General features: G+C 33.5%; 1 protein-coding gene across 1 annotated transcript; it reads left to right on the top strand.

Moving 5' to 3' along the window:
• Positions 1–1,292: 1,292 nt before the first annotated feature.
• LOC117123856 (armadillo repeat-containing protein 1-like) lies at positions 1,293–8,998 on the top strand. Its single transcript, XM_033269892.1, has 6 exons — positions 1,293–1,490; positions 2,858–2,932; positions 3,979–4,070; positions 4,850–5,054; positions 6,174–6,290; positions 7,185–8,998. Exons 1-6 carry the CDS (start codon positions 1,416–1,418, stop codon positions 7,455–7,457), a joined length of 837 nt encoding a protein of 278 aa, XP_033125783.1. The 5' UTR covers positions 1,293–1,415; the 3' UTR covers positions 7,458–8,998.
• Positions 8,999–14,798: the final 5,800 nt, after the last annotated feature.

The following is a 14,798-nucleotide window of genomic DNA, read 5'->3' as shown; positions in this document are numbered from 1 at the left end:
CAACAATATTGATTGAATCTAACACCGGGTTGTTATAATCTAAAACCACGTGAACTGAGTGAGATGAACAACTACCGATGGTGCTCAAAACAATTACTTTCCTCCTTAGCTTCGTGTGGCAAACCATGGAAACACTTGTCTGGTCGAATTTTCTACACGAAGCTGAATAGGCATAGTTTCGTACACGAACGCTAATTGGTTGGCTCGTCCAGTGCAGTGAACATGGTTGCTGTTTCACGTACACGAACGCTAATAGGTTGGCTCGCCCAGTGCAGCGCACATGGGTTTAGTTTGTCTCAACAGGCCCAGACAACACCACAGCTCTGTTGTTTAAAATAGGCATGAAGGAGAATTCCCAAGTTATACCTTTGTCGTATAGGTAATCTTACAATATTTTCATGTTCTTTTAGTTAAATAAAAGATATAAAGTGATGAATTAATACACTAGACACACGGTTTTATTTGAACACTTTATTATGACATCGTAAAGTGATGAATAAAAACACTAAACACATGGTTTTATTCGTAGGCCTAGAGGCTTGCTTTAGCCTAGCTAGGTAACATCGTTCATTCATACATACATGTATTGAGTCTTACGTACGTATTAGGTCAAAGGTTACCACAAATTTAACCCAACCTCTATTTTACGAATCCCCCGATTTACGTACGCCCTCCGGTCCCGTGCCGTACGTAAATTCAAGGTTCTACTGTACTGTACATGTTTTTCTTCTGTTTGCTTTTGGAGTTTTCACAGATTTCAAGTTAAGCTACTATGGATACAACTCTGCTCCATGTGGACGTTAGAAGATGTGACGCTGTCTTCTGATCGTCCGGTGGCATTTTAAATGGATACTGTTGTAAACTAGTCATTAAAAATGGTCCGTTGCATGCCCGTCGGGGCTGTTGCATTCTCTATAGAATCACGTTGGCCGACAACTCTCAGGCACATTAAGGGCTCAGTTAGAAAACAAGTTACAATCGTGCTCCTGACTGTAAAATAATGCCTGCACAGCTAGGAAATAAGGACCGATCTCCATGTAGTTTTTGCTGAAAACTAGATATCTCTTAATATAAAACCATTTTTTGCAGTTAAGATTTTGTGCACCTATTAGGCTATTTTCCTAGTGATTTTCCATGAAAATTGATATAGTTTTTGATGTATCATCCGTGCAATTAAAATTCTTTACAGTATGGCAAGCTGTCTATCAGTACTCAGCGCAAACTTACTACAAAATAATATATTCAGAACTGTAGACAGCAAATTATTATGATCAGCATAAACATATTTTCAGTATTTCAGTACAGTGACTTCAGTGAATAGTGATAGTGGTGTATTATTATAATTGGTGCTAACACTTGTAGAAGAAAGTTCCCAGAGCTATCCTAAATCAAGCTTCCTCTATATTAAGAAAATAATGGATGTGCTTACAGTGGTGAAACAGCTGAAAGCCCTTGCTACTGACAAAAGTAATAGAGAAACAATTGTAAAGGTAAGTTACCCCCTTCCCCCAAAAAGAAAAGAAAAATCCAGTAGACTTTATTTAGTAATGTAGTACTCAGTATAATTGCTCATTATGTCTTCCTTATTTATGCCCTTTTTGATTGTTTTTGTTTTTCAAGTTTTGTACATTTCTCTTTTGTAGTTTAATGTTGTAATATCCTTTCTTATTTTGACTAATTTAACTGTATAATTTAAATATTATTTTAAATATTTGTAATATTATTACATTAAATTATTCTGCACATTTCAAATTTTCATTAAATTTGCAATAAAGTTATTTTTAATCTTGATCTTAAATCTTGATTCAAAGATCAAAAACTGCATAATTTGAAGCATGTTATGAATTGTAAATGGTTGATACTCTTTTGATAATCATTTTTTTCAAAATTTTGAAACTTTTATTGGTTGGCAACCACTTTGAATACTGATATTTAACTTATAATATATACAGTACAAGGGCACAGTTACAACCAGTTTTTAAATCAACAGCTGTGAGTGGGATAACTGTAACAAATACAATCAGGATATATTTACAGTTCTAATAAATAATATTACAGTAATAATAATTAATAACTAATGAATTAATTTATAAAGGATTGGCTTGTTTTTAATGACATAAAATTCATTTGTAACTTGAAACCCTATTTTGTTATGTTATTATTGATTGATTTGATTGAATAAATGTTTTCAAAATTAAATGTGTAAAATGACATTGAGATTACATATCAATCTTGTGCACATTCTTTGTTGCAATCATCAGTCAAATTCAAATTCAGTATATTTCACACTCACTACTTAAAGCATCTATTTTCCAAAATATTTTATAGATAATGTTTTAAAATGTTTATTGTGACTTTTGTGTGAATGTTCAGCTTGTTCTTTTATCTTTTGTTTATTATTTATTCCATTTATTTTTTTTTCTTTCATTGCTCTTGCTGTGTTTTGATTATCTTTTTCATATTTCTCAGATTATTACTGTCTATTTTATATATTTGTTTGTTGAGGACCCCTTAATATCAGCTCTGCATTAATGGTGAGCTGCACAGGTCATCCTCATTAAATAAAGTTCAAATAAATAAAATAAATAATCTTAATTTGTTTCAATGAGTGGTGTGACCAAACAAAGCAAACTTGATTAAAGTAGTCCTGCAGTATGTGAGTGCCCTTAATCAAATTAGAGAGTCCTTTATACCAAATAAATGAAAAAAAATATTCTTAACTGAATACAAAAAAAAAAATAAAAGTTTTTGCTTGGAACTTAGAACTTTATAAGCTCAAAATTTGATTAGAAATAAATGCTAAAAATGTTTAATACAGTAATTGTATTTATAATTACTTGTTGAAATCTGTCCTCAGGATCAAGGGTGCCTACCAGGACTAGTGTTATTTTTGGACAATCCAGATATTAATGTTGTCATCACAGCCTTAGAGGTAAGTTGTTCTCAATCTCGCTCCCCTACCCACTTCTATTACTCTCTATATCCAGCAAAATCGTTGATTCATGTTTCACTTCATTCCCACCAAACATCAAGATACTGACTGCAATCAAATAATGGAAAAAGGTTACTGTACGGTATGCGTGGATGTATGGTGGAGTTTGCAGTGTGTTGTAGAAGATGTCCTGTGTTTAGTTAAAAATCTGAGCCAGTCAGTTGGTTTCATTTTCCTATATACAGTAAATATAATATGCTTGCTAAGTTGACCACGCTGTGCTGTTTTTCAGATTCTTTGATTTCATTAACATTTTAGCATTTCCCTGGACAATGTCAGCATAATCAAACAGAGGCAAGCAAGGTGCTGTCCAAATATCTTTTTTTTTCTCAGTGTAAAATTTAATTATTAACTACCTTTGGCTTTATTGCACAAATTCTTGACCTGGATCGACCAGAAAATATACTTGAAGAAACTATCAACAGCTACAATGACAGAGTTTCCAATTTTAATCTGAAAAGCACAGCTCTCTTTCCTAAGCGTTGTATTAATTACAAGACTTACTGTAGAGCAAGGTTCCGCAAACTGTGGATTGTGAATCAATTGGTGGGTCGCGAAGCCTTGACAGAAATCACCAAAATCAGCTACAGTAGCTCAATTTTGTCACTTTCTAAGACATGATATTTTGAAACATGTCATTTTGTAAAATAAATGAAGCCATCAATCTGCATACTTGGTTATTCATTAGTGATGATACAACAAAGTACAATGTGGCTACCCTCATTATTGTTCCTATAGATTTAATTGTTAATATTTATTTATTTTGTTATGCACTGCTTACCGTTAATTTAATTGAAAACTTAAAATCCTGATCCCAAAACGGTGCACTAGGTTTACTCTAGCTCTCTGAATTAGGCATGTGTGGATAAGGGGTTGGGGGAGGGGGTTGGTCAGTTGGTTGCGATTCATGTCACCCATCCTGTAAGTGTTGAGTCTCTTTAAATCACTTTTTAATAACATTGATATTTTTAAACTATTTTTTACAGACATTAATTCTGCTTGCTCAGTGTGTTAGCAATCGATCAGTCATCAGGGATGAGCTTGGTATGTTAATGAGTTTGGATGCAATTATCAACAGGTAAGCCACAAATTTAATTTTGTATATATATTTGTTAACAAGTTCAGTGATCAACTAGATCACTGAACTTGATGGATGATGATTATAGATATGTTTGAAATATAATGTAGACTGAGAGTAGGCTGTCAGTAACAAAGCATAGAAGTTTTACACACATAGCAACATGACAGGAAGTAAATTGGTCAGTCATTACCTAACTTTTCCAATTACTATTCCAAATCATTGTGTACAGTCAGAAAGTCAGAAGCGGATTGTCGCAGCTGGAATGGTTTGGTTTCCCAACCTCAAGGTCAGGGTTTCAATCCCTCGTTGTGCATTTCGCTTGTGTCCTTGAGCAAGACACTTTATCTGCATTACTTCTCTTCACCCAGAAGTATAAATGGGAACCTGGTGGGGTTACCTGCTCCTGCACTGATTACCAGCAGCAACACATAGTATGTGGACCCAATGACCAGAGAAAAGAACTTCAGCGCTTCGTAACTGAAAAGAAAGGCGCTATACAAGTAACCGTTAACCGTTTCAACATTCCATCAAGAGGACAGTTTAATTAGAGTATAGGCCTTTGCTCTTTCTCTCTCTCGCTCTCTCTCTCTTTCTGTTGTTTCAATTGATTGCAATGAATTATTTCTAATGAATTATTTTAATTTAATGAAGTAACCATCCCATATAGACGATATTATCAAATATTTGTGAACCTGTGATTTTTCTAATAAAGTCATTGAGGGTGTGGACATGCTGCAATCCTCGTTCTTTCTGACAAGCATTTTGTTTATTTTCAGGCATGCGTACAATAGCAAAGCCAAAGAGCTTGCTAGAACACTGAAGCATACCATAGTGCCACAGCCTCTCAGCCCTCTAAGAGAGAAGCAGAACGTGAGTGAGAATAAGCCTAGCAGCAAACACAGGTATGCTGGCAAGGCTTTCATCACAGGAAACAAAAAATTCAAACTTGTAATCCTACACATCAATGGTCTTGATAACCAGGTATATCTTTTTTTGTTCATTTATTAATCAGTTATTTATACAGGAATAGTTGCTAGGAATTACTGTACTTAATATATTAAAGATCTTGGAACATGGTATTTTCTGTAGAGGGTGCTCTCGACTCGGTTTCAGACGCGAATCTTCGTTAGTTTCCGGTAGCCGCTTTGTGAAAACGTCAGAAGAGGAACGAAGTTTATTCGCGCGAATCACAATCGTTGTTTGTACATGGTAGAGTGAAGCTTGTATGGAAAAAGAACAATAAAATGCCGAAACGATGTGTTGTTAGGGGATGCAGCAATGTAATCAAAGACGGCATAAGTTTGCACGTTTTTCCCAAAGACCCAGTTGCTTTTAGAAAGTGGGAAAATTTTGTACAGGTAAAGAGAAGTCACTGGAAAGGTAGCCCGTACTCATGTATAATTATGTTCCGACCATTTTACGACTGAACAATTTATATAGAGAATCCGGTAAAAATCGGGCTTGGATTTGGAAATAGGTAGGCCTATATGTCTATCAATTTGCTATTGTTTGTATATAATTTTATTCTTCATAAGTTAAGTTAAAAATTGACACAAGAGCGATACTAGCCTATCTATAGCTTGCTAGTCTACAGAGCCGCGTTCCCCTCATGACGTCATCACACACAGCAATGTATTTCCTGCTTTTATTACCGATTTCAGGAAGCGACTCGGGAGATACAAATCCGTTACAAAAATACCCTCAAAAGTCAGTAAAATGGCTATGAAATTAATTTTTCCGTGTACTGATGAGTACAATTAACACATTAGGCTAAATTAGAGGCTAACATATGAACTAAAATTGTATATTTGAATACCATGTTCCAAGATCTTTAATGTCTGTTATGAATTTTTAGTGACTGTACATAATGTAGGCCTACTTAGGCTGAAAATCATTAAAAAGAGAAACAATTAATCGTATACATTTGTTAATGAATTTTAGGTGTTGAAACCATATCAATGCTGATTTACCAGAACGTTTAACCTGTTTCATGTACAAGGCTTGGTCACAATGATGTCTAGAAATTAACCAAGAAATTCTTCAAAAATACACTGTACAGTCATTCTAAATCCATTTTGCATAATTGGTTAATGTTTGTAGGCTTGCAGGAAAATTTGTGAAGAGGAACTTCTAGTAATCAAAGGAGTGATAAGTTTTACCTTTGATATGGCAAAGAAGCGATGCGTATTGAGAACTAAAGCAGACTTGAAACCAGAAGTAAGTGTGAATAAACGTCAAATACAAAAAAGTTGTAGGAAAAAATAGGTTTAATTTAAGCAAAAGTGGTATTAATTTGTTGTTTCATTAAAAAAAAAACAGACTGTGTTTCCTATCTTTTTCCTTTAATTTTATTACAATAAAATGGCTGTCACTTACAGAATGGATACTATTTGTAAAATTCAGCTTCTAATCAGGATTGTAGCTGTAGAAAACTGAGGGTGGGCTGTAGACATTTTAAGGGTGGATGGGTGAATACAGTACTCTAAATAATAAGAGTAAATTTTAAGGATGGGCAAGAGGGTTAATAGAGGTTAGTGGAGGGCCATAAAATTAGCCTTAGACTTGGAAAACTTCAAGGCTGGTGGCCCTGCCCACCCCCACTCACCATGACTACATCCCTGCAAAACCTGATAATCGAATCTAAATACAGGTCAACACAGCTGTTACAGTATATAATTTGAAAATTGTTTTTAGAAAAAAATATATCCAGTTTTACGCCTGAATTTTAATTCAGCCAAGGAAGAAAACTTCTTGTATCTTGGTATCTTTATTCAGAAAAGAACCTTACACAAAAGAATACAATAGCAGCCAGGGCTGAATTGATGGATTTTTTAAAAATATAAATATTTTTAATACAATAATATGAAAAGTTATATTAAGATTGAAACATGCAAATGACAAAAAAAAAGGTTATAAAAAGGTTTAAGGTTATAAAAATATAAAAATATTTATATTTATAGGGTATTTTCATTATAGTAGATGATTTGATTATTTAACAATCGAGTCAGATAAGGCAAAGGGCTATAAACGAAGCAATATAATATTTAAAATAAAGTAAATATGCTATATCTAGTGTAAATTTAAGAATGAAAGAATTTTTTTTTATTTCAGATAATCGTTGCTGCCATTTCAAGAACTAAAATTATGAGTGCTGAACAGGTAATCAAAAATGAGCATGGTGAGGAAGTAATGTTGACTTTTGGTGCAAATCCTGCAACAGTAAACAAGGAAAATGATAATCTACCCAAGTACCTGCCGGAGGAAAACAGTCCGCTACGTGGGTTGGATAAAGCCATGACCCGTATCAATGGACCAGGCAGCGAGGAGAGTAGGGGATGGCTGTCATCAGCTGCCAGCTTCATAAGCACTAATTTTTACTGGTGAAAGCTCCTCAAACTACAACAGACAAAACTTGTTTTTATTCTTTCACAGACATTCTGTAAATAGCCCTTAAATTGTGTATAGCAGAAGAAAACTATAACCAGCTAACTGGAATAAATTGACTTGAAAACATTACCAGTTCCTTATTCCATCACTGATGCATACAGCATCTCAGACATTGTTTCATGTTCACAAATTTAATAAACTCTCTGTAGCTTGAAGTACGCATTACTATCTTTGGGAACATGTGCTTGTACCAACACCCCTGTATAAAACTCAAAAATCAGTTCGAAAATATTTTAGAATGTCATTTCAATTCTTATTACAGTACTATTTGTGTCTTCTTAAGCAGTGCACATATAGTACTATGTTGGCAATTGGCCGACATGTCTATCGCTGTTTTCTTTAAGCACCTGATGATGAAATGTCATCTGATGATTGACAGTTGCATTCTGAGCAGGTCACCCGTGACCATGAAAGCAGCCCAACCAACAACCGTCGACACAGTGTATGCCAGCCTACAGGCACTTGGAATACTAGAGATGAAAAACACAAGTTAATAGCAAAAAAAATTGATGTCGTGTAGGCAGTTTTCATATCTCCATGCTCCTACTTTAATCAATAATCATCATCGAAATTAATATCTTGTATGTTCATGCAGCTATACAGTGTGATGTTTCAGAGAATTTGCCATGGGTTGTTCTGCCCTTGTGGTGATAATATTATGGCATGCATATTCAATCTATTAGTCTATGCTGTGCTGGCTTAGCACTCCATACACGTACAGTTGCAGAATTCCAGTCCACAACATTCAAACCTATGAAAATAATTGTTATTTTATGTTGAGCACTGTCCACTGTGTTGGCCCATTTATCTGATTTCACATTATTATGCCAATATAATAGGCAAATTACAGATATCAGACAGAAATCTAGATATAGTGTGTAGTTTTATTTACAAAATAATAATGTAGTACCAAGCAACATGATATTAAACAGTGAACAGTTCTCAAAATCATTTGTCATCCACAGCCCACATTTTATGTTGTTAATAGTATCTGATATTGATATACTGTACTGTACAGGAGCATGAATATCAAATCAAAACTGTATTTTGGAAAATCAGATATTTTTTTACATGCTGTTTAATCTGAACCATAAATAATAGAATGTGATTGAGCAATCTTGGATTGTTAATGTTAAATTTAGGTGGTTGCTGCCTGGGTTGTTGGTTGCAGTACACCCTACATAGGATTAGGACTGTCCATGTGTCTGCCACAATTATCATTAAATCCTATGAGTCGATATGCTCATAATATTTCCAAATATACACTAGATCAAATGAAATAAACAAGTTTTCGACTTACAATAGGCATAAAAAGGTGTTTAATATTCAGGGTACTGTATTATTAATTAGTAGATGTAGAAAAGGCAGAGTTCTATTAATCTGAAAATATTGTATATTAAACACCATTATCAGATTATTTACTTGTGTGTTATTTGAGAATTTTAATAAACTACATTTGCTTACAATATTTTATTAAAGATATTGTCTGTATTTAACATAATTCAATCTTATTGCTTTGTTTAAAATATCAAATATTACAGTATTATAAACTTTATTTCATATGGTATATTTTTCAAATAAATATTTGAAAAAAAATCCTTATCTATTCATTAACAAGAATAACATTTTTAGTCTTCTAATAATCAATTTAATATAGCCGGAGTTAGTTTCGACCTAGGCAAACCTTGCTAAAAAGGTACACTTTTTTTGTAGACCAAACCCAGTACCGTTATAAATTTAATCGTGCGGGAAATCCACTCATGATGGTATATTTAGTCGGAGTACTTTAAAAAGTGTCCTAAAAAGGGCACCTGAAGGGGTCTACCAGGCAAAATTATTAATGTTCATACATTTTTAAATTGATAAATTGCGCTTATTTACAGCACAATTGTCTATTAAATATCCGAAAAAATATATAGATTTTGAGCCCATTTAAATTCATTTAGACCTAGGCATATTAGGCATTTTACTATAATATTGACAACAATATAACAATCATCGACCTGCTGTACTTTCAGTTAAGCAGAACTATGGATTTCTGGCCCGTTGCTGCCAGGTCTTTTGCCAATGCAATCTAGACCATATTGCCACCCTACTTTATTAAACATTTCGTTATCCGCACTTGTACGGTACACTGAACGGGTGTCTAGAAAAGAAAGATCTAGAAAAGTAAGACGCAAGATTTATCTTACTTTTCTAGATCTCGTAGAAAAGTAAGATATTTACCTATAGGCTACTGTACCTGTACTGTTTTAATTCAAAACAATTTAAAATTTAATTAGACATCCATTGTCCATATTAATAACTTGACGTGTATTAATGGTTTTCACAGCACATTAATACGGTAATGACTGAAACAAGCAGTAAACTCGTAATGCTCATAAACAGATTATTACGCTTACAGCAGAAATATTTATAGAATGTTCGAAAAAGTATTCAAGGATATTGACCACGTTTATTGGGCATGTCATGAGTCTGGCAAAGTATAATACCTGTTTGGCAAAAATAGATGGCAATCATCGACCTTCTGGCAGTGAAGTAAATCTAAAACGTATTATTTTAGACAACAGTGGCAATATGTTCCTTCTCGGCACTATTGTGTTTTTTTCCACGAATATACATTTTTTTTGTATTTAGAATAAAGAAGTAAGGAAAAATTATGATCACCTGACGTTATTATTCAAAAACATGTACAATAGCTGAACAAACCTTAAAACATGAAACGTGCGTGCCGATACTTAAATTGGTTTCGAAATAATTCTTTAAAAAAGTATTTTTGAGTGCATCGTAGTGGTATGAAAGATAGCTTTGAATGAATTCAAAAGATACTAAGCTGCTTATGCCCCGCACTTATATCGAAATTATGTCCGCAGAGTGTAGGCCTATTCTGCCCTCTGAGAAAAGGCATTAAGTAACAAAATGAGAGTAAATGAGCAAAACGCGTTTGGGTTTTTCCCAAAAAAGTACAAATGATTTCAAATGTTTAAACTATGGTTTGTTTAGATATGTTGTTATAAAATTTGCCACATACTTTTCATTAATTCTTTTTTATTAAGGGGCGAAAATGGAGATAGCCCTTTTTTCTGTCTCTTATACACATCTAGATGTGGTGGGGTGGGGTGGGTGGGTGGTAACCTAGCTTGAACTGTTCTTATCATTTTAGTTTTGTCAAAATATGTTACAGACTTATTTTATTAATGGTTCGGTAACTAGCCCATCATCATATTTTTAAATCTCTTCCTCCTCCTCATCCTCGTCATCATTATCATCATCGTCGTTGTTATCATCATAATCATCATCATTATCACATTGCAACTATTATTTTTACAATGGTAAAATGTATTTGCAGAATACAATCGTGATGATTAATTAATTACATGAAATAAATAGAGTTATTATAATGAAACAATATAACATAGATAAATAATACAATCGTGTACAAAACACTTAAAAAAATTATTTACAATGCTGAGTACAATGGTATTGTATACTTGCTCTTCTAATTCAAAGACTTCTAAAAAGATTTGCGCTTTAACTTGCGCCATTCCGACAAAAGTATTACAAAAATCGTAGAAGTAATAGTTGAACGTAATAAAATACAAAGTAGGTAATTCACTTTCTCAGATTAATGTGTCCATGATAGCGTATTCTTTAAATAAGCAATTACTATTGGCATTATTTGTTAAGGATTCCTAGCTAGTTAATTAGATATTCGTTACACTAGCATCTGATTGGTTACTTACTGTCTGTCCTGCGTGAAGTCAAGCGTTCAATGCACATAATGCCTTTTTAATTCTTGCAGTATTTGTAGTGAAATTTGCAGATAATGCCCAATTTTAAAATAAAATTTCATATTTCCAGACATTTTTTGGGGAATTTTGATGAACTAAGGTGATAGATTAGACATTAGGGAATTTTCGATGTACGATGTTAACCTTAACTTTAACGGATAACGTCATAATTTATTCATCTTGCGTTTCGGAGTACGTTAATTTCAGGATTTTACGTGCTCGACGTACGTTACCGTAGTTACGGGTTTGCGCATGCATATTTCGGTTTGTTTAAAAAAGGGGCGGAGCTATCGCGCTGCATATTGGGTACTAATGTTAAATTTAACGTCGTGCATCGAAAACTCCCTATTGAGGAGTCACGTAAGCCGAATATATCAATTTTGAAAAAAAAATGTACTTATTGCCTTTTCGCAGAGGAGGGCAGTATTGTATAAAAAAAAATGAACAAAAACCACAAGCATCAAGCTTATTTTTTATTTATGCTATCAGGCTGTAAACGACCAGCCCTGTAACAAGCGCATTATAGAATCACAGACAACTATCGGATTCTCCGGTAAGTTTACGATCAGTGCATTAAATACTACTCTAATATATTGGTATAGGTCTAAGAAAAATGTTAACATAGCGCCGTTTGATTGCGGCCTGTGGCATTTAAGAGGGTCATTAAAGTTTAAAATATCTGCTCATGTCAAACGCTCATGGCGCATTGACATGTCTGAGCTATAGCCCAAGATAAATAAACAAAATAAATAAAATAAAAACTTAAATAAGAAACGCGAAATCCAATAACAATAGTGACAATTGGCACAGAAAAAACCGAAGGTGAGACAAGGATGGGACTCCACCATCTAATATCGAAACGGCGTCTCGCTATCACACCCGTGTGCGCACAGGCACACGTTTATGTTGGGCTCCGGTACCTTCCACCTTGGGTTAAGCCCTTAGCTCCACTACCGTGCACTGCAAAGACAGCGACGTTGTCTCGGTAAAAGGATAGAGAGCCCACACTGGTCACAAAAAATGAGTCCGGAGACGACACGAAAGCACCAAATGGAAAAAAGACTAAGTGGTGAAAAGATGCTTTTTTAGTGCCTTTTTAAAGCAATTGAGAGACAAAGATAGGCTCAGGTATTCCATAAATCAGGTACTGCCGACACAAATGCGCGTGTACGTGCGCCCCAGGATCTCTTATTGCGCCTCTTGACTAATCGCAAAGAATCATTGGATCGAAGAGAGTCCCTGCCAGGGATGTGAGGAGGAATTGAGTTGGATAAGTAGATTGGTGCCTTACCAATTGAAACTGCGATAGGCAAGGAAGAGGATTTTATATGCAACGCTCTTTAATTGGTAGCCAATGTAAAGATTTCAATGTGATGACTAAGATGCAGTCTGATAATCGTTCTAACTCTAGGGCCATTATAATTATTTTGTTCCTAAACCTAAAAATGAATTATTTAAAAATTGTTTTAGTTATAGAACTCAGGCCTATATTGAAATATTATTCTTAATTTTATTCCTTCTATTGACTATTTTCACTGTTTAAAATTAGGTTTAAAGAATTTCTATCCAGCAACATTTTATCCATTGTCAATTATTTTGTTTTTGTTTCGTTTTGTTTTGTTTTTTAACTATATTTCTATAATTTTATACTGTTTTATACCTGTTTCACAGTTTTATCAAATTTTCTTGTATTTTATTGTATGTGAAGGTCCCAATGATAAGCTTTGCTGGGTGGGCTATACCTTCTTTTATATGGTGTTAAATAACCGAAGATAAATAACCTTCTGTTAAATATTTTCCAGGGAGATCCACTGAAAACTAACAGGATTTGAAAGAGTTGGCGGTAAAAATGCCTATGACAAACAACCAAGCCAGATAAGAAAACTGTCGGCAATCAAACATCTGAGTACACACACTAATCGAAATAGTGACAAAGGGTCTATGTAAATGATTAGGCCAATATTATAGTTATTATAATGATCAATATTAATATTATAATAGTTATTATTATTATTATTATTATTAATAGGGCCTATGTTACTAAAACCTACCTTAAACGGAACTTTGAAGCAATTAATACAAATTTTATATTAACAGAGTGGTAGGAAGATTAAAATGCTGTGCAACAGGGAACCCTAATTCTTTGTCCCGAATCTATACCTTATGATTGTTACATCTAAGTCTGTATTTGCTCCCTTTCTCCCCGACATAGCAACCACGATCACACTTGGAACATAAGATTATGTATACAGCATTGATGGCATTGCATGTGAGAGGTGGTGGGCTGATGGCTATGTTAGAATGAGGGGGGAGATTTATATTGTACAAGTACAAACTCAACGAAAATTTACGAGTTTTTAACCCACCAAACACGAAAAGTACTCAACAGATTTTCCTTTGAACACGAAGGTTCCTATTCGAATACAAGAATTATCTCTTTAAAAAGTAATCTTAATAATGCATTCTATCGAAATATAATCATTTCATCCCACGAATATCGAATCATAGGCCCTATCTAACTTTTTTACTCTGGATATAAGCAAATGGCATAAATGGTCCAGTTAACAGTTAAAAACATGCTTAGAATATGGAATAATATTTAAAGAAATTATATTTTAAAAAACAGTGAAAATTGGTATACTCTGTACACAAGAAGCATAAAGAAACAGTTTTAAATACCAATTTTTTTAAGGAATGCAAAGTTAAAGATTTTAATTAATTGCTTTTATATGGGGGAAGATTGTTCCAAATGTGAACTGAGCGTTATTTGAATGTTTGTTCCAAAATTTGTTGCCATTGTCAAGTGGGCTATTGCATCATTGATGCTCCCGTTTTAAATTCATGTCTAACATAAGAAAATAGTTGCATAACTAAATCACCTTTTTTATGTTTACTTTGAAATAACTTAAGAAATATTTCAAAAGATATTATCTATATATCTATAGCTTTATAAAATAAAACATACTGGATGTAGATATACCGGTAACAGACTGAATGAAGGCTCTAAGGTTACTTGATTACAATTATACTTGCATTGTTCTGCAACTTATGTGAAGTACTCATATAAAAAAAAAACATTGTGCTCACTGGACCCTTTGTTGAATTAGGCCTAAGCTTGACTATAATATCTAAAATTATTAAAAGAGCCGCTTTTCAATTAATTTTATCCGCTCACTTCGCCCAAATTCTAATTTATTATTTTTTTAATCGAACACAGGTCTCGCCTAAAAACAAGTTATTTTTTTAAAAATTCATGTCGAACATTAAAAAAATATATATAAACAAAATAAACAAGTTGCATAAACTAACTAAATCACATTCTTTTATGTTTACTTTGAAATAAAAATATTTCAAAGTTCATGATAAAATAAAACTAACTGGGTGATGATATACCGATAACAGACAGAATGAATGCTCTAATGTTACTTCATTATAATAATACTTTCATAATTCTGCAACTAATGTAAAGTGTTAATGTCAAAGACCA

Source organism: Anneissia japonica, unplaced genomic scaffold (assembly GCF_011630105.1).
Source record: "Anneissia japonica isolate Jap-2015-1 unplaced genomic scaffold, ASM1163010v1 scaffold287706_len398110_cov188, whole genome shotgun sequence".
Lineage (NCBI taxonomy): Eukaryota > Metazoa > Echinodermata > Crinoidea > Comatulida > Comatulidae > Anneissia > Anneissia japonica.
This window is presented reverse-complemented; position numbering and strand designations above follow the sequence as displayed.